This window comes from Populus trichocarpa, chromosome 15, assembly GCF_000002775.5.
Source record: "Populus trichocarpa isolate Nisqually-1 chromosome 15, P.trichocarpa_v4.1, whole genome shotgun sequence".
Lineage (NCBI taxonomy): Eukaryota > Viridiplantae > Streptophyta > Magnoliopsida > Malpighiales > Salicaceae > Populus > Populus trichocarpa.
In genome coordinates, this window is record NC_037299.2 from 13,741,345 (window position 1) to 13,761,551 (window position 20,207).

Below are 20,207 nucleotides of genomic sequence, written 5' to 3' on the forward strand. Positions count from 1 at the left end.
CATAGAATCGTGTCTGCAACGGAAGTGATGAAGATAAAATCACTTGGGGATATAGCTGCATTTATAGAACGGTAGTATCAAGTTGGAAAGGAAATTGAATTGATCTTTCCATTCCATTTTGGACAATAATTTCCTACTACTTTAGCTGTAAGAAATCTTCTACCACTTGCCCCAAGTGGTGGGACTGTCTTAAGCTCTTGTTACAATAATTTCCTTTTCAAAGGTAAATAGACTGTTGAATATCCCATCTCTTTAAGAGCTCTTTTGTAAGTAAAATAGAATGTTGAATACTTAACAGTTACAGTGACTTTTTCTTCGATATTTTGCCATTGTTGACGAGAGTTGACGTTTTGGTCTACTTGGCTTGGAATTCAAGCACAGAGACATTTTCTTTGATGTTTCAGATTTGGAATTTGCATTCTTCCATTATTGTGATTTATATTTCTAAATGGTATACCACAAAAGTAAGGTTGTGTTGGCAAAAGGAAAGACAGAAACAGCTCTTAAAGAAAGAGCAAATCACGTACTTCATAAGTGATACTAGGTAGATGAAGTCAAGATAAGGTTCTGTTGGCAAAAGAAAAGTGCAAAGCAAAGCAGAATAATCCAACAAACTTACAGCTCAGAGAGTGATTTGTGACTATTAGTCTGGCTGCCATTCTACAGCCATGGGTGAAACAATCAGGGAGAAAATAGACTAGTCTGGCAATTTTCTTAGAATCTCTGACAATTATGTTTCCGGAACAGTTTGTAGGATATGAACCTAACCCCACAAATTGAGGTGACCGTCAAATAACATTCATATGCTCAAAATAAATAAATAAAAAAAGAAATATGAGAGATGTCAATATATTGGCCAATGACATGCTGCTGAACATCATATGATAATTATTCTGCAAAATTAATATGTTTCATATACATTCAGCTTTGCGTAAGGATCAGTGAGTAACGATGCAATACTTTTCATCGATTTTCCTTTGTGTGTATATTCATTTCCATCTTGTATAGGAGATCTCTAACTGATAAATTGGCGTGTAGGTATTTTCAATACTCAACTTGTCAAGTGACTTGTTGAAGATTTTACTTGAGGTTTTTCTGTTAGTATATCTGCTAAACAGTCTTCAAATATTACTAAAGGGAGGAGTGAATCATCACATCTTTCAATTCTGCCATGGAAAATGGCTTTGACAATGGAAGCCATTGAATTATGAAGATAATTGAACTGTTAAGTAATATTCGTTACCAAAATATCTTAATAGATTTACTGGACATCTACCTCCAGAGTCGTGTCACAAGAAGTGATGAAGATAAATTCAACATAGCAAAAAAAGCTGTATTTTTTAGAAATAAAATATACCAAATGGTAAATTTAAGGTTTGTCCTAATTTCAAATTTGACACCTCTGCTTATTAGAACCACAAACTTTTGGTCCCTACCATATCTCATACGAATCTAATCCTTTTTTTTCTTCAGAAAATGATGGCATAGAAATTGATGCAGCAAGTGACAATTATCAAATACCTTACCATTGCTATATATTTTGCTAGGGTACCACTTGAGCTGTAAGCTCAGGCGTAGCATGGACTTGTAATTAGGGTTACCTGGATTATGACATCAAGTGAAAATAGTGGGGCTACTGTGGTGGCCATGGATCTGATTCACCTAATAAAATTCTATCTGCATGTGTATCATAAATGGCACAAGTCGAGGAGTGCTGATTCTACAGGCTGAGCAACCAAATTCACAACATCTTGCTCTCGTAAAGGGCATTAATTTATATGATTAGGTGTAGCGCGACGATGAACATAAGAACAAAGAATTATGACATTTACAGCATGCAAAACTTGTCTGATTGACGAGGAGCTGATAATTTATCAACACTCCTGACCCTGCCATTTTCACCGTTTTCTACTTGTACATTAAAGGCCCGGATCTTGAGACTGCAAACCGTGGTAGTGGACTACGACCTGTGCTCCCAGAAGTTGAGCCTTCGACAAGTTTAACTTTTCTGCTTGAACTATAATCCAAAGGCCCAGAGCGGCGAACATTTCGATGTTTATTATCCGTGCTGCGAAGGCTTCCACTATCCATATCGTAAAAATGGTTCACTGCAGGAGATGTGTGAGACAGTGATACAGCAGGTGAATGGCGGGGTGAGACACTTAGTAGTGCCAGAGGCATGGATGGAGAATTTGAGTAGTACTGGCTATAAATTGAACGGAGAATTGCGTACGGAACATAGGCTTCGAGGGAGCTTCTTGGAAGATACGGTGAGATCTCACAAAGTTGGTCCAAGAAAATCAGCTTTGCTACAAGATTAGATCTGCACAGAAAGGGGAGATGAGATTGAGATGCATGAAATGATGAGAAAGGAAACAAAGGTCATAAAGATAATCAAATAGACTATTCAGATCAACATTCCTTTCTCAGTATTTGAGCTGAAAGAATTATTGATGGAGCCACCCTAGAGATTTAACACGAGTTTTTAAGGAATGATGCTTGTGGTTTAAAATAATTACCATGAGATTTTATGCAAACAAAAATCGATGAAAATATGCAACTTGTGTGCATGTCGTGTATTTATGTGAGGGGCATGACAGGCATTGCACGTTTACCTATTGGCTTCACTCCAAGAATCTAGCACAATACCAGTTGCAAATTTGACAAAAAGCTGCATTGCAGACTTTATACTTGCTTCAGCAGACAAACGGCTATGTATTTCAGGATCCAAAGCCTCATCAAGATGGCCATTAGAGAGAGACTGTTGTCTCTGCTGATGTTCGCGTTCCAATCTCACTAACTCACTACCGGCAATCACAGCACTCATGCACCTGCAAAGAATATTCAATTGTAAGGAAAAAAAAATTAATAATGGATGATAGAAACCATTTCATTTACTAGTAGTACAAAAATGGCAAATGCATGACCCTACTAAATTAACTGTGAATAAAGTTGCCTGGCGGGTGAGACAGAGAGAAGGCAAGAAGAGTTAAATACTTCCTCGTAAGACCTCATAACAGAATATACCATGATTAGTAGCAAATGCAGTAGACCTCGGTTCAGTTCAGAATTTAAATATGATAGTTAAATGGGAGATGGCCAGTCACCCAATCAAAAAAAAAATTGGATAGAAATGCCAGTTATGGGCCACTGACTTTAGATCAATAGCTCGTATGCAATACATGTTCGAAGAAGCATTGAACTTCTTGTGTTCAGGAGTATATCCAGACCCGTCAATTCAACAATATGGCGGGACAAGAAAAACCAACCTTGCCAGACAATGGATATTGTTGTTGAAGCCCCCTGTATCAACATTGAAGCCAGTACTATTCCATATCTTTGATGTCATGAAGGTGGCAAATAAATAAGGCAACAATGTCCAAGAACCATCATTTGCACCCCCAACATCTTCTAGAATTGATCTGATCCATTCTGAATCATGATCTCCAACTATATTAAGACTGTTAGCCACCCCTCTTATTCTTCTGATTTCCTTCTTTTCCGATATTTCTTCGGGTATATGCTTAACCACCCCAGACAGTAGTGAATATATCAAGGGTGCACCCTCATCAAGCACGACCCCAGCTGCTTCAGCAAGAAGCTGATCAAAAGCAAGTGCTTGCCCTCCCTCAATGCAAAATCCAATTACTGTGTCCAAGTCCACAATCTGCCTGGAACATGCCTCTCTTTCTATTCTGTCACCAGAATGCATGCTGCCAGCAACTGCCTCTAACACTTCATGGTTTGACCGTAATGATGTGTCAATGCAATTCAAGAGTGCTGCTGTGTGCTCTTTCATCATTCTGTCTAGCCTGTCAACGCCATAGCCACCAAATACACGAACAAAGGCCTGCAATTCTCTGAGATCGGTGACCAACTCTGCAAAATATCCACCAACAGGCCTCGTGCTTTTAAAGCATTTGTGGATTGGTGTAAAAAGGATTCCAGCACCTGATACATCCTTGACAATGTTTTCTATGTACCAGTTGCAGACAACTTCAGTGGCCGACCCAGTAAGCTGATCTGCTGGTTTTTCAAACAAGTGAAGAGAAGACACAGGTCCTGAGAAGGCCTCAATTAGTAGAACTTCTTGAATACCATGAGTAAGGTCCATGCTGATATGTTGCTCTGCTAGATAGACAATGTTCAAGTGCCTGTGAATCAAGGACTCTAGGACAGAAGGCCGTTGAAGATCATTGTCAGCTTTTAATACTGCAAGCAATCTCCTCCTGAAGTTGCCAAGTATGCCCTCTCTCATGTACTGCACAGAAGACTACAATGTCAGACCAGAATCCCAACATTTTGATATTGTTTGAGTTGACACACTGACCATGCTATTGCACAGCATATGGATTAAAAAGAAGTAAATCACACCCCTTCTTGTTCAGCGAAAAAAGCACTACATTTCTTGATAGTTTATATGGCTTGATGCATCCCTTCCTAATTAAGTAAGATTTTTTTACACATAAAAATTAAATAAAAATGAAGAAAATAACAAAATAATTAAAATTAACTAAAATTACTGAAAAGACATTTTTAGGATTTTTCTAATTTTGAAACATGTACAAAAATAGGGGTAAGAAATTAAGTTACAACAAGATCATTATTATTTATCAGCTTTATCTATATTGATAAGGATATCCTATTAGACTTTGAATTCTTTACAGTATAAATACTCTTTCGTAGAAACTTTTTGATGTTAGACTATTTTAATAAAGAAATTGGCATTCTTGCTATCTTTAAGAAGAGACTATAGGGGATGTTTAAGAGGTCGTAGTGGTTGCTTTTCAAAGTACTTTTCACTTGGAATGTATTAAAATAATATTTTTTTCATTTTTTAAAAATTATTTTTGACATCAGCATATCAAAACGATCCAAAAACATGAAAAAATTAAATTTTAAGCAAAAATAAATTTCAAATTTTGCCCAACCTCCGTTTGGAATGCAATACCAAACGGAGGCTACAAGGAGTTAAGAAGAAAAATAGCAAACTCATAGTACTTTAGTCAACTATAAGACACCTATATCAGAGTCTGCTATCATATACCCATCCAAAGAAGTTAAACACAAACTCAGCAGCCTCACCTCCCTCAGAACAAAGACATGGTTTAGAACACATATAGGCTCCATATCATTCAGAACTGAAAACAAGTTGGTCAACCTTTGCATCGCAGCTTCCAACCTGCCATCAACACAAACTCAAGAATCAAGACATGTTGTATCATTGCAGATTATCCATGAAAAGCAGCACAAGTTAAATTCCATACATTTTTATAGCACTATTATTTTCAGGGTAGCTCTCATGGCCAGGCAAAGGAAACCCAACTGCTCCCTTGGTAGATTTTGATGTAGGAATTGAAACTCTGGATGTGTCATTCAAATAAAAAGCAGCCTGCTCTGGAAGAAGCTGAAATTTCCAAAACATTAGCTTTCTAATATTGCTACTCAAGCATTTCCTTATCTGCTACAGTATATCACAGTTCAAAGTAAAAACCTGAGCCTCTAAGGCACCAAATCCTCCTTCAGAATCAAGAATATTGATTAATCCCTCCAATCCTCCAATGATAGATTCAATAAGAGACTCAACATATAGGACTGCATCTCGCCCAATTTTCGTTACCTATTTACAGAAAAGTACAAAGTAAATTTCATGACATTTCCATTACATGATATGCAAGATGGAAAGCACAGTTGGGGTGGATCAACGCAATGTGCAAACTGTTCAACCATGCCCTTAACGAGTATGGATCAACGCAATGTGCAGCAGATTAAATAAAATAAAATCCAAGTCTTCCCATTTCAATTTCTCTTAGAAAAAAATCATCAATAATAGCCCCTCTCCCCAACTGAAATAGCAAGTTGATGGATCACCTCTTCTGGAACAATTGGAGAAGCACACTCTGGAAAGCTACTAGCAACACCAAGCCATGCACAGCAATGCTGAGGACGTCCTTCTGGTCCAAACATGGTGTTCCGAAAGACCTACCATGGAAAAAGATGCATAGTTAGTTATAACAAGGAGCCCGTAAGGAAAAGAGTAACCCCAAGCAAAATAATTGTGGAAACGAAAAGCAACAGAGCTGCTGCCTAGAAAGTCCAACAATACCCAATTGAGTATTTTGAGGAGCCCAGCCTTCATGACTTGAAATTATAAACTGAATAAGCCAGGAACTCACTACTGTAAGGTGCTGATGGTAAAAATACAGCTTTTTTAGAGTTCCATGCTTTGATAATTGCGACTCTAAGTCATCAACGCATCTGCAATTGAAAGAGATTCCTGTCTGTAGATTTCAACAACATTCAATTTGAACAAAATAATTTGGATTTTCCATGTGAACAAGGTAACCTCCTGAATACAGTACAGCAGATAATGAAATTGAGATGCTGTTTGGAGAAAAGAGGGAACCTATGCCCATAGGCTTCATTTTTTACTCAGATCATGAAACAGTCATCTAACATTAACTATTGGTCTAGCACATGGTTCAAAGTCTCAAAGGAAAACTAGACAACATTAATAAGTGGTATAACGTGCCTAACTCCCATAACATGGTAGAGCATTTGCCATTTAGCTCAAAGTTTAAGCTACTCGGTACAAGGCCACTTCAAATGTTGTGGTATGAATTTCTAGTGAGACTAATTGTTGTTTAAGTTTTTTGAAACATTGCTCAAGGGCACAACAGTAATTGTCCATAGTACATTAAATTTTTTCCAAATAATTTCAATAAAATAAATAAGCTTTTCATCTTGACTTTCTGGGCAGTGGTTTGATTCTGAGTGAGATCAATTCACCAACAAATAATTCAGTCAGTTTTTAACTTTTATACAGATATAATGTTGATAATTATAGTTTATATATTGTGTTAGATAATTGTATCACTCAAATCATAGTGTCAATCTCAAACTAGAGGGGTTAGACTATGTGGATCGGCTTCGTGAAGTCAGTCCAGTAATGGGCTAACTTTTCAGCAACCTAGCAGTAGCACTAGTTATAAGGCGAACAAGAGTCGGGGAATACCTGGACCAATTGTATGCAGCATTTCCTTCTGACAGTAAGCCTTCCTTTCCAGTAGAGACAGTAGCTTTCTCCAAGTGTCTTATGTTTATAGATGACCTAGCCGATGTGACAATCATCAATATTGACAACCAATCCTTGCGAAACTCCTGCTTAGAAAAGACATACCATGATATTGTTATTGGTGCTCTTATGAAGAAGCCAATTCTGGAAAACAATGGTAGAAAAAATGGCAACAACAAAAAAAATTGTTAAAGGAATTAACAGAATCCATGATAAGAAGGAAACATACTTCAAAGCCAAGCATAAATGCAAGAGTAATGATTTGTAAAATGAATATGTAACGAATAGAAACATAAAATAAACAACCATAAAGTTTGCTAAATTACCACTACTGCCATTGTGTCCATTCTTTATATATTTGTTAAAAGTTTTTCCTTAAACATAGCATTACTCTGAATGCAATACCGCTGACTTCACCATGGTTTCTTTCAAGTCAAAGTTAAGAGGACCAACAGAGATAATCATTTTGTTGGTTTCCTTCAAACAATACCTTCTTTCAACTATCCCAATCATATGTCTTTTAAATACAAATGAGAAATCCTTGTGTGATGGAGGTGTCTAATTCTTGACATTATAGCGATAAGCACTTGAAAAATCACAAGTGCATAAAATCTTATCATACCCAGTGATACTTCAAAGCAGTGTCAATTAAATTCAGAAAACTTCACCATAACAAATTGAACTTGATTTACACAGATTTCTTACAGATAAATCACACATGATGGCGGAAATATTTTCACCCTGCAGTTTTGGTATGCTTTCCAAATGCTGAACAATCTGTTGGAAAAGCCCTTTTAAACTAGCATCAAGATCAAGAGCCACCATTCCTGGAGTTCCCAGCAAAAACCGGATTCTACCAGCACATGAAGACAGGTATGATAATGCATAGCCTCGGATAGCTGCATTAAATATGAGAGTGTTTAAAGACTTGTTTGTCCATACTTGAGACCTGTGGAGTAAGATAACTGCATGCCATAAAACTAGTTGCTCCACACTGAGGTATATAGGCATTTCAGGTAATATGAATGATCACAATGCCTCATGGTTGAATAAGAACCTGTTTTCATAAAATTGACCCTTGCCTAGCACTACAATAACTGTTCAGCATTTCATGGTTTCTCACATTGGAACTACAAACTGAGTGACTTCTCTGCTAATTTATATAATAGCCACCAAAAAACAATCTGTATAATAAATGCAGATGGATTAACAACAATAAGAAAACATAAGACAACAACACCAGGCTCTAAAGTCATGATAGAACCTCTGAAAACCTAACCTTTCAGTTTTAAAAGGTTAAAAGGTCCATCTGCTATTTGAAATAATTATCAAACTTCACACTCAGTTCAATTTTAAACATTTTTTTCGCATACTAGCTTTGTAAGACATTTTTACCATCATAGTCACAACAAAGTAGCTTGTAAGATCATTTATATCACTCTGGGGTTGGGATGGTTTGCTTCTTTACTCCACTAATGAGAAAGAATCAAAACACTAACCAGTTTTAAGTGCAATATCAACATAAGTTGTATGATTTGTGAGGGGGGGAAATTTACATCAAACCCTAACCTGCAATATACTTGCGCACAAGACAGCATAGATGATCCATTCCATCTAGTAAAAAGCCAATAGTTGGATCATTTGGATCCTACCACCAAAAATAACACCAAATTAAGTTAAAAACCAGAGTCACCTTTTTACAGAATTATAATGACAACATCGGATTTAAGCAAAGAACTTGACGTACTATGTCAACAGGTATTGCTCGAGCAGCTTTAGATTTTGATGATGCAATTCCTACATGTTGGAAATACCAGATAACCTCAGACTGTGCCAATGCCAGGGCAGAGAATACCATCTGTAAGAAACACCATAACATTAGAGAATGATTGTTCCGGGAATAATTTGCGGGTAAATAAGCATACTTGGTACCATGGCAAGTAAAATAGATTCAAAGAGAAGTCAATTGCTCCCCCACCCCCACCCCTACCCCACTTCATTGTTTTCTTTTCCCATCAGCCCAGAAATCAAATTTCAATTAACATCAATTATCTATTTAAAATACTGCATACATATTGAGACTGAACAAAAGGATTCCTAACATAGCCAGAGTTGGTCAACCATATGCTTAAATTTAGAGCTTTGAAAAGAAGCAGAATGATGGGATGACAAAAGGAGATGTACCATCACTTCAAATTTACCTGAATGTTTGGAGCCAATAAACTTGGCTGATCAGTGAAAAACAGTACCATTCTTCCTATTTCTTGTTTTAATAACACTCTCCTCTCATGGTGAATGGCATCACAAGATAGAAGAGATTGCTCGTGCACTTCGCTGCAACATTCACAACATATCCAAATCACATTAGATGCTGAAACATTGGGTATATTGATTTTTCTTTTTGTTCTTATTAGAATAATAGAACCACAAGAAATTAAAGCTAACTATCAAATATTAGTGGAATATTAGAAGAAATTTTAACATTGACACAAGCAAACAAGAGACCGTGCACTTTTTGTCATTGTCCATGCACCAAGCAAAATCCCAGCATCTGAACATGTGGTATCATTAACATAAATGACAAGATTTCCAAGTACAAAGTCTATCATTTTTCACCACATTGTCAGGATTCTTCAACATTTCTATTTTGCTAGAATCACAGCTCAATCATTTTTATAACCAGGCCAATAATGGCTGTTACACGCCACTTGCTTTCTGATGATAGAACTGTGGCTGAAACATTTTCCCTCCTTTCTGTATATCTACAAACTTTGGTAGCTACTTCAGAATGTGACAAGTTGACATCCCTAGATTAATCCTTGACAATTTCACCAGTAAAGTACATAAAATATTGAGCATATTGATTATTTTTAAGGTTAATGTTTATAAGTCTAAAGAAAAAAACCAGAGGGCAGTGATGGTTTCATTCCTTCCATCAATACCAAGAATCAAAACTAAGTTTTACCTTATCATTTTCTCAACGTGCTTTGCCACACTATACTCGAGATCTGCTTCTTTTTGCTTAGTACGCCCAGACTTGGCCATCTTCTTCGATTCTAATATCCGAGGCAAAACGTATAGCTGATAATCCTCATGCAAAAGTGCATACTGCATGTTCAAGATTTCAACAAAAAATCAGCCATTGTAAACAGAGAGCATGGTCTGGACAATTGACAGTGCTACTAACCTCATCCCGGAATACAGTAAGTATCAAATTTTCCTTCAGTACGACCTGAGAACCATTTTGAAAATTTTAAAAAACAGGAAATCATAGTGAAAAAGAAGTATCAGTGAACAAATGTATGAAGCATCCAGATAATTCTTGCTAAACCCTCGCAGTAGTTAAAGAGAGAGAATTTTTGTCTTTGAATGTGCCAGAGAAAAGATACCAGAAATAGAGAGAAAAGCATCTGGTCCAAAAAAACACTGCTCATGTTATCAGCTAAGTACATAAATATTACCAGAAATCTGATAAGGAAATGATAAAGGTGCAGTGAAATCAGCAAACTGAATCAAAGAGAATTTAAAACAATACAACTTTCCACCAGTTGCTCCAAACCCCATGAGGTAAGCTTTGCCACATAAACCAAGCCAGAAAGGCACTCTATATTAATATTTACCAACTATGTAGAATGAATTCAGTATTGACTCTTTTCTCCAACAATCCTCAATAGATGAGAGCTAGATTTCACAAGTTTTGAAAGCGCAAGGATTCAGTTAATCCATTATTGACTTTCATATGCTTTGATACAAAGTCATCAGAAACTGTTTTACTTCTAAACCAGGTTCTCATGTCATAAATGAGGGAGAAAGCCACTATCCACACAAAAAGTGGAATTTTAAGAGAAAGATTGATCTCATTCACGGGATGGTAATATTGATACACTTATGAGTTATAATATTTGGTCACCTGCACTTGAGAAATATGGGCTTGGAAGAAGTTGGGCTGGTTTCATACATGCTAGTCAGAAACCAACAATGCTAATAATGACATTTAATTCAGCCTGGCTTTTCATGACAGTAAAATCCAACATTAGTATGTTCTTCGGAACTGTAGAATTTCATGAGCAACATTTTGTAAGATGTAGTTTAACTTATTTAATTGAAAGTGTCATTCACACGGTATGTATTCAATTGAGTATCTAATTTCAACAACAAGCTTCTTCCTTGCAGTGCGTATCTGATTTTTAATGAAAACCCTATTGAATAACATGAATGAATGATGTGAGGCATACCAGAGCGATATCAATGCTAGTGACACGAAGCAGCTCATCTGGACAAACAAGATATCCAAGTAGAACCCATTCCCTGTAAGAAGTAACATTTGCTAGATCTTGGGCTCTCTGAAATGTGAAAATGACGCAACAACGAAGTTTAGCAGTAACTATGTCTTTCAGAACTTAAAAGTCAATTTAACCCAAATATCAAGATCTTTCAAAACAGCATGTACCACAGGGTGAGCAGAATTCGTCAGTATATCTGGATACCGAGGGTGATATGGACTTAGGAATCCCTCATTTCTAAGCTTCCTTGTATCTGTAGATAGGAAAATGACAGGGCCCACAGCCTCTAAAACCTGGAGATAAATATTGAAACTTAAGTTCGACATTATTTAAGCAATCCATCTAAAAACAAACATAAGTATGATTTTGGAATTTGTTAAAATTCAAACTCCTTTCCGATATATGTAAAAAGGACTACTTGCTGTAGCTCCATTTAATGATCATTTTACAACAACATAACCGTTATAAACACACTTCCAAGTGAGCACCACACTAACCAAATTCTGAGGAAAAGAAAAAACTCTTCTCATTTTTCATAAGATATCATCCAACAAACTTCCTTTCCTTCGGATGGGAGCTTGACAAATATGACCATTAAAGATGTCTTAAATTCTATTATTCAATTTCCTCTTCTTTTTATTTTATTCAAAGACAGAATTTGTGGAAGTATTATTGATAGGAGAAGAAAAGAACACGGAGGAGAAGATCCCCTCGCCATACTAATACTAGAAAGCTACACAATACATTTTTTAAGTTTACGGTCCAACCCCCTACTATTACGGAAGAATCATCACACTATGAAGATTTAGAGAGAAAAATGAGCGATGAAGGCTAGATACCAATGTCTTATAACATAAAATTACAAAATAAAAAGGACACATGCACACACAGAGAAATAGAAATATGATCAGCATTATCACTATCACTTTTTTGGATAGAGAAGGAACGTAGATGACCTCTCCAATACGTGGACTGACAAATTTTAGATCTTCTTGTAACCCTTTCAATGGTGGATCATAAGAATCTATAAATTGAACCAACCTGCAATTCAAAAGGAGAGAGATCTCAAACAAGTAAAGTCTATAAGATTAAAAAAAAAAAAGCGCCTCTAACATAAACTGAAGTATCATGCTAAACTGAGCATTACTGCTCAAGAATTATGTTGCATAAGCCTGTCAAACTAGATATTTAGGCAGTAATATGTAGAGCAGAACTACCCTTTCTGGTTAATGGAGAGCACCAAGCTTAAAGAATTTCTAAAATATGTGAAATATATATATATAGCCCTCCCGGGGGTGTAAAATTCTAGTTCCACCTCTTAGTGTACTGATCATTACTGGACAATCAAGCATTTGAATTTTAACATGTAAAGGCAAAGCACTATAAATAAGAGGTGGTAAACCATTTGGCATTACTTTTTAATGTGCTCATGGTGGCTCTGCAAACAAAGTCTAAAACAAAGAGTGAGTAATGCAATTACAGCAAGTCTACTCTAAAAGGAGTAAGTAGGGCGCAAAACTCTAGAAATGAAACTCAAAATCAATTTTGAACCACTTTGACCAATCATATTGTAGCCTTGTTAGTATTGCAATTGACTTAGTAGGTTTATTGAACTCATCATTTTCAATATCACAGGTAGCTTTTGAATTCAAGATTCAAAGTAAATATTGCTAGTCATGAGTTCCTTTCTTTTATTAGAATATCCAGGTTGTCTTATTGACCTCCAACATCTTAAGCAAATCCAGGAGTGATTATACCGGCCAAACTTATAAATTATATTCCTTATTACTTGCAGAATCCCTACTCAATCAAACTAGACATTTTGAGTTCAACACGGATAACCTTCACAATTATTGACATAGAAACTCTAAATCCACTAGAAGCAAACAGAACATATTACAAAACGTTAGTATCTAAATTTGGATGTCATAAAGTTTCTTCAGCAGATAGAAAATCGCAAATATGCATGATCAATGTACTTTCAACTTTCAAGAAACTGGAGAAGTTGTTAAAACTCATTCACTGATCAAGATTATCAAATTTCCTTTGCAGTTCTAGCATAAACAGAGAAGATATCCCCATTTCCATTCCCATCCAAGCATAGCATGCTCATACAAAAGTCAAGTTTTATTATGTGAGATCCTAATTTACAAATTGCATGTTGAGAAACAGAAAAAAAGGTCTCATCCCTTATGGTCATTATCTTCTATCACTAACTGCCTAAATTGTGTTGCTACCCAAGGATACTGAGAATATAAAAGAGAAGCATCAGCCCCCGTTTTCATTATAATTGGCCTAATAGCAGGACAGGCAAAGATAATTGCACTAGTCAATGTATTCTATACCGATGATAGAAATCACAGTCACTATCTTTTCTTGACATGGCATGCAGAAGGTTATACATTTGCAGCATCATTTTCCTCGGTATCTGTACAAGGCATTAAAGTTCAATGTTGTCAGCCAGATAAGAAGAATGCATAAATGCACATAAGTTCTTAAATAAAAGGAATGTACAAAAGAGAAGGAAGATATAGAAGAGCACAAAATACAAAGTCCACCCACCTTCTCAGAAAAAAGATTGACACGGATAAAGGAACAAAAGAGATCCATAAATGCATGCAGAATAAGCGAGTTCTGATGGGGCTGCAAAATACTGCACCAAGTTATCAGAGATTCCATAAACAAATCAAGCCACTATGTTTCTTATTTTCTAAATGAAGAGGAAAAGAAAACGAAAAGGGTCAGTTCAACATCTTCAAATCAAGCAGTGCATGATACATATTGATAGACCAAAGTTCTATGAATCTTTCAGCTATTGAGGTTGATAGATTGCACTTCATATCAAACTAAAAACACAAGATAAACGAGAAGATTTTGATACTCACCAACAAGGTAATAACAGTACTACTTAGATCCAATATGAGTCGCAGAGCTTGTTCTCGGAATGCCATCAGGTCAAGAAGTAGCTGGCCACACAAAAGCAAGCCATTAAGTAGCCATAAATCTTGATTTACAATCTCTAATGATAAGAAAGTACGCAATTTCATGTAACTTGTTATACATACTTTTTTTAATCAAAAACTTGGGTTACAAACCTAATAACTACTGAAAGTCATTCATAACAAGTACCATTGAAACTAGCAACAGTATAGAAAGAATAATAAAAGATGATGCAAACAAGCCCCACACATCCTATAATATGGTTACTAAGAGAAATAGCAGTACTGATCATTTAAATTCTAAGATAAACTAAATAAGTGTGCAACTTTCATCTCCCTTTTGGGTGTGAAGTGATAGGATATTTGAGTTTCATGTCCTATTACATTCATTCTAGTTTTATTACTGGTGTTCTCTCATTTTCTGTCTTTATGTTACCGCAGAAGTACTGAAGTGGGCAAACATTTTGCCAGGCAACCACAGAAAAAACAAATCCCCCTTTTGTCGTTGATTGTCAATCACACCCATACCCTGCCTATCCCATGCCACTGCATGTAATTGGAAGACTTTCGATCCTCATTTTGTTCCAGTCACCATACTCTTTTCCATCATGCTATCATCTGCTCATACTTAGGATAATGATTAGTTATAGAATATACATCTATCAAACCTTTGGATACATGATGCTGTTTATGCGAATCCACATGCAATTTAACCTTTTAACTTGCCAAAGTCACCAGTGACCAATCCAATGATCAGTAGTGAAATTATACTTGCAAAGAGATTTGTACCACCTTAAGTGTAATAGATGACCACCATTTGTCTACCACAAACATCTTTATTGATGGCTACTTTCTTAATTGTCTGCTTCTCAAGGAGTGTTTTGGAAACTAGAAGCGTGGATGAGTTCTGGTATAATAGAAATAGGTGACCTTAAGCTTATTAATTTTTAAGTGACAAAAGGTAGATAGTTCCAAGTTTATTTTTTCTTAAACCTTCTCTGGAAAAAAGTACTATCTTCTTTTTCTTGAGAAGTAAAGAGGATTAAAATAAACTGATGAACACTAGACTAAGTTAACAAATTCAATTTTTCATAATGTTTATATTTAGGCCATGGTAATTAGAAATTAAAACAAAACAAAGCTGTAGCTGAGCAATTACGAGCATGCTAAAGCTGCCTCCCTTATCAGCCTTTTAGGATATTAAGGCTTGAGCAAGCATGCAGAGATGGAAAGTTATATTTTCAGTTTTAAGCCTGACCACTGTTTCGGCTAGCATTTGCACAAGTAATTTGAAATATAAATTATATATCAATAATTCAATTTCCATTATCATTTCTTCTTCCCCTTCCTAAAGACTATTTTCCTGATTTAGAACCAAAAAAAATATATATCAAGTTAGCTTCTTCATTACTTCATATTGGTTAGAATGCGATGTTAGATGACTTGAATAGTAAATAATCCCAACAGTATCATTACATTTTTTTCCTTGAATGGTCAGTTATATAGTAAACTAAGAAAAATATTGAGGGTAAAACAGTCTTTAAAACGCATCAACTGTGTCTCATTGTCCACAAATGAAAACAAAAGGGCATCAAATTTCCTACGAGAGGCATGATATGATCATGGAGATAGTTCTAAGTGATGCAGGATCTTTCCAACTACAGCAACTAAATACTAAGGTTTACAAGTTAGAGCAGATTTGATGGATTGAGGTGAGGGTTGAGAGGTTTTTAAGATAAGTTGACCAGACTAGATAAAAGGATGAAGGATATGTGAGTTATAAACTGAATTAAACTAAATACAAAAGCTACTAGTCACGCTAGTAGGGTTTCTAAGAATCACACCTAGAAGATAGAAAACCATCACACCTAGAGATCTTAGGAGTCACACCTATGATAGATTGCATCACACAATCTCAAACACACATACGCGCGTGCGCGCACATAGAGGGAGAGCGAGTAAGGAGGTGCACTAAGGATTTGTACTAAGGAGGAGCACCATAGCTGGTGCTAGTTGGCAAGTCACTTCCTTGATGCTGAAAAGTTAAATGATCAACTTTCAAAAAATACGAAATTACCCTGACAAAGGCAAATTACAGAACTGACCCTGGCGTTGGCCACTGGAATTCTACAAAAATCACATAAAGATACATTAATTCCAATTGTTTTGTTTCTGTATCACTAAAGTTTTACCTCAATAGAACAGCAATTCATTATGAAAGCAAGTATCATTATTCTAAAGCATATCAAGGATTCTTGGGCCTAATACAGAATTTAGCTGAATGAGCACCATCAAATTATTTCCATATAATAGCAACTCAGCAAGGTTCTCACTTTTAGGTGGCAAGCATGATAAATCTGCAACAGCTGAGCCATGCCAGCTGATATATCTCACAGCACTTGGTTGCCCAGTCTGTAGAGACTTTATGAACTCAAGCTCAGTCAGGATGCTAGGACAAGATTCAAGAAGTCAAGCTACAGTAATATTTAGGCTCCAGCCAAACTTCAAACTGGGCTTAACTTCCTGGTAATCTGTACCGAGGCAGGCCTGAGCAAGTAATTGCCAGAAACCATATTTCTTAATTACCTTGAGTTTGAATCTTATAAGACTTCATATATGATACTACAACCTGATGAATTTATGAACCAGATTGTAAATATGGTTGTCAACACCTATTGAAATTGACTTTCAGACATCAAAACATAAACATGTTGCCTCTGACATGTTCATCCTTAACCAATCAAGATTAAAAAAAAGCACTTGAATACTCAGCCATTGAGACAAACACAAATCTTTATAGAGTTGAATGCTTTCATACATTAACCAACACATATTTAATTATGACAGAGGCTTAATCAGCCACAAAGGCCTAGTCCTAAATCTCCAACAGTATTCACTAAAAGTAATGATCATCAGGGATCTTGAGCATTGGACATGCACATTATAGAAAAGGGTGTGGTAGAAAACAAACTCCGTACCTGGAACCAAGGCTCCAAACTCTGCAAATGAACTTCAGTGCCATCATTCAAAGCATCCAAAGCAACCTTATCAACCTGAACCACTTTTCCGTATGTTAAATAACTCATCTATCAGCCAACAAGACAAAACAAGATTTCTTCTAACAGAATACTGAAAATTCTTACTCGTTCAAGCTGCAATTTACTGAAATGCTCAGGAAAGTTTTTCGAGAGCAATAAGCAAATCCTCGGATAATTTGGGAGCACACCCGCTTTCCAAAATGCTTCAGAAAACACTTGACCAACTGGATCCGGACAATCCAATATTTGATTCAATCTATACATTTTCGCCATAAGACCTTCAGCTACTTCAGTAAGTTGAACTACCCACCCCAAATTCAAACCCTTATGATACCCACCACATGAACTCTGAACCTGTCCATCTGAACCACCCTTTTTCCTAGACACCCTCGATGTCATTGGCGAACTCATATCAGGACCCAAATACTCAGTCCAACTCGACGGACCCTCCCATTCCCTCGATCTTACACCAGCAGGCGATAGAGATGGATCGTAGGTCGAATAATGTTGCCACGAGTTTGCCATTAATTAATTATATCAACTTCAACTCCACCTCACAATCCTGCAAGTTAGGATTAAAAACCCATTACCTTACCATCTAAACGAGTACTGAATTCTGAATTATTTTTCCTAACAATTTTTAGCTTCCAAATTAAGCAATCACCCTTTTTTACAAAATTTTGTATATTAATCCATTCATCATTTAATTCCCAGTTCAAAAAATAAAATCTTTAGAGGTATTCTTCACTCTTTTTTAAACAGAAATCAAGTAGAGGGCAAATAAATATAAAAATTGTAACTCCTATATCACTAGAAACCAAACCTGAGCTGACCTATCAAAAATTAGTGACAACAGCAAATATCTTAACAAAAAAAAAGGTGAGTTTGGTATCTAAGAAATCCTAATGACATTCAAGAAACACAAATTAATGCATTTTCTCTTACTGTAAATAATCGAAGCCACCAAACAGAGCACACAAAGAATGCAGCCATTTAAACTAGAAATCAAGCAAAAATCAGTAACTCTCAAAATGCAAACCACAGTTAACATCTTTAGCAAAGCCGAAAAGAGAGAGAGAGAGCGTACAGAAATGGAGCTGTGGAGGTTGAAAATTTGGCAGTGGAATTTGTTAGTGAGCAATGGCGTAAGCTTCAGATCTGAGTCTTTTGAAGAGGAAGAGGAGTTTTAGAGAGAGAGAGAGAGAGTGAGTGAGTGCGGTTAGTTAGTTGTTTTTCCTTTTTCCAGTAGCCGGAGGATAACTGTATTGTTTTTGTTTTTTAATGGAGAACGAAAGTGGAAAGCAGTTTTTTTTTTTTAAAAAAAAAAAAGTAAATTACATTCTTTATATCAATCACACGTTAACTAAATTAAATCTATATATATATATATATATATATATATATATATATAAATAATTTTTGGTAACTATATTGAGAGAAAAGATAGAGATAATAAGGATAAAGAATATTTTTTTTATTTAAAAAATATATATAAATAAATATTTTAAAATTATTCCAAAATTATATTTATTTTATGTTTTTAAAAAAAATAGAAATAACATGTCTATATATTATATGTTATAAGTATAAAAAAATCACTTCAAAATTATTCAACTTTACCTAAACTATTTTTTGTTATTATTGTTTTTTGGTTTTTATGTTTCAATATGTTAATCAAATACTATATATTTGTTTTTTTTGTCACAACCAAATATAATTTTAAATCTATAATTTTCACATCTACTACTACATTTACAAAATTTAAAAAAAAAATTAAAATTAAAATTAAAAAAAAAACAAACAAACTTCCTCAACTATAGAAAAACTTCTTCTTCTTCTTCTTCTTCTTATTATTATTATTATTATTACTATTATTATTATTACAACTACTACTACTATTACATGTATATAAATAATGATTTAATTATTACTTCAGAATAAAAATAAAAGAGAGAGAAAGGGGGTGCTCGTATATAATAAAAATACAGTATAAATGTGTAGAGTTGATTATGAGGGGAGCGGAGAGAAAATTACTGTTATTCACTTGTGATATATATGGTATGGGTAATGAAAATTAATTACTGTTACATGATATGTTATAAGTATAAAAAAAATCACTTCAAAAATACAATAAAAATAGCTAGTTTTTAAGTATATATCGACACTAAATTAATTAATCCTTTTTAGATCTTATACAAACCATTTACGACCATCTTAATTAACAGACTCATTCAGTATTAGAGCGATTACAAATCAGAATTTGATTTTTCTTCACTTTACTATGATTTGCATGCAGGGGCAACGGTATCTTTTACTATCACAATAGTCACATGCAAAGTTGCAAACCCTAATTTATGTGCTCTGGATTTCTTGATGGCATGTGACTACGTACCTTATAAAAAAAAAAAAAACCTAACCCTAATTGTTTAATTTATTGATAATTAATTGTAAAACTACCTAATCCGGTCCCGAAACGTTTGAGTGTAGGCGACAGGATACCATATACAAGAGGATCGATCGACTTCTTTATGATGATTGGGGCCTTGTAGGGTTTTCATGCTGGGCGTGCAAGAGAAGAAGAATTCAGTAAGTTTTTGGATTATGAATTGAGAACATGCTTAACGTAGACATTAAGCCAGCATGATTGGATCTATAGTGTTTAAAAATGAGTGTAAAAGTAAGGGTTATGATAGATAAAAAGACACAAAATCAGATAGTGTATCCACCTATTAATTCTTTATATGTGGGCTATATATTTACCAATATCTTTTTTTTATTAATTTAGAGTGTTTTTAAGATGGTGATAGTGATAGTAGTTGTGATTTAAAGTGTTTTTTTTTAGAAATATATCAAAATAAAAAAAATATTTTTT

The 20,207-nt window shown here is 35.2% G+C and overlaps 1 protein-coding gene and 1 long non-coding RNA gene across 2 annotated transcripts in view; one reads left to right on the plus strand and one right to left on the minus strand.

The window, feature by feature from the left end:
• Positions 1 to 2,274, plus strand: part of LOC127904365 (uncharacterized) — a 35,709-nt gene extending 33,435 nt beyond the window's left edge. The window contains exon 2 of the long non-coding RNA XR_008057474.1: positions 2,142 to 2,274. This is a non-coding gene — a long non-coding RNA (uncharacterized LOC127904365). The remainder of the gene's footprint in view (positions 1 to 2,141) is intronic.
• LOC7476731 (protein NAP1) lies at positions 1,658 to 18,597 on the minus strand. Its single transcript, XM_052447505.1, has 24 exons — positions 18,423 to 18,597; positions 17,441 to 17,897; positions 17,276 to 17,350; positions 14,244 to 14,324; positions 13,921 to 14,001; positions 13,704 to 13,786; positions 12,315 to 12,399; positions 11,526 to 11,651; positions 11,311 to 11,418; positions 10,263 to 10,307; positions 10,041 to 10,183; positions 9,277 to 9,409; positions 8,823 to 8,933; positions 8,645 to 8,723; positions 7,781 to 7,974; positions 7,016 to 7,161; positions 6,177 to 6,258; positions 5,872 to 5,982; positions 5,495 to 5,620; positions 5,268 to 5,407; positions 5,086 to 5,182; positions 3,270 to 4,261; positions 2,616 to 2,831; positions 1,658 to 2,323 (listed from the first exon to the last, which is right to left on the minus strand). The coding sequence occupies exons 2-24, from the start codon at positions 17,858 to 17,860 to the stop codon at positions 1,909 to 1,911; spliced, it is 4,089 nt and encodes a 1,362-aa protein (XP_052303465.1). The 5' UTR covers positions 17,861 to 17,897; positions 18,423 to 18,597; the 3' UTR covers positions 1,658 to 1,908.
• Between the last annotated feature and the right edge of the window lie 1,610 nt (positions 18,598 to 20,207).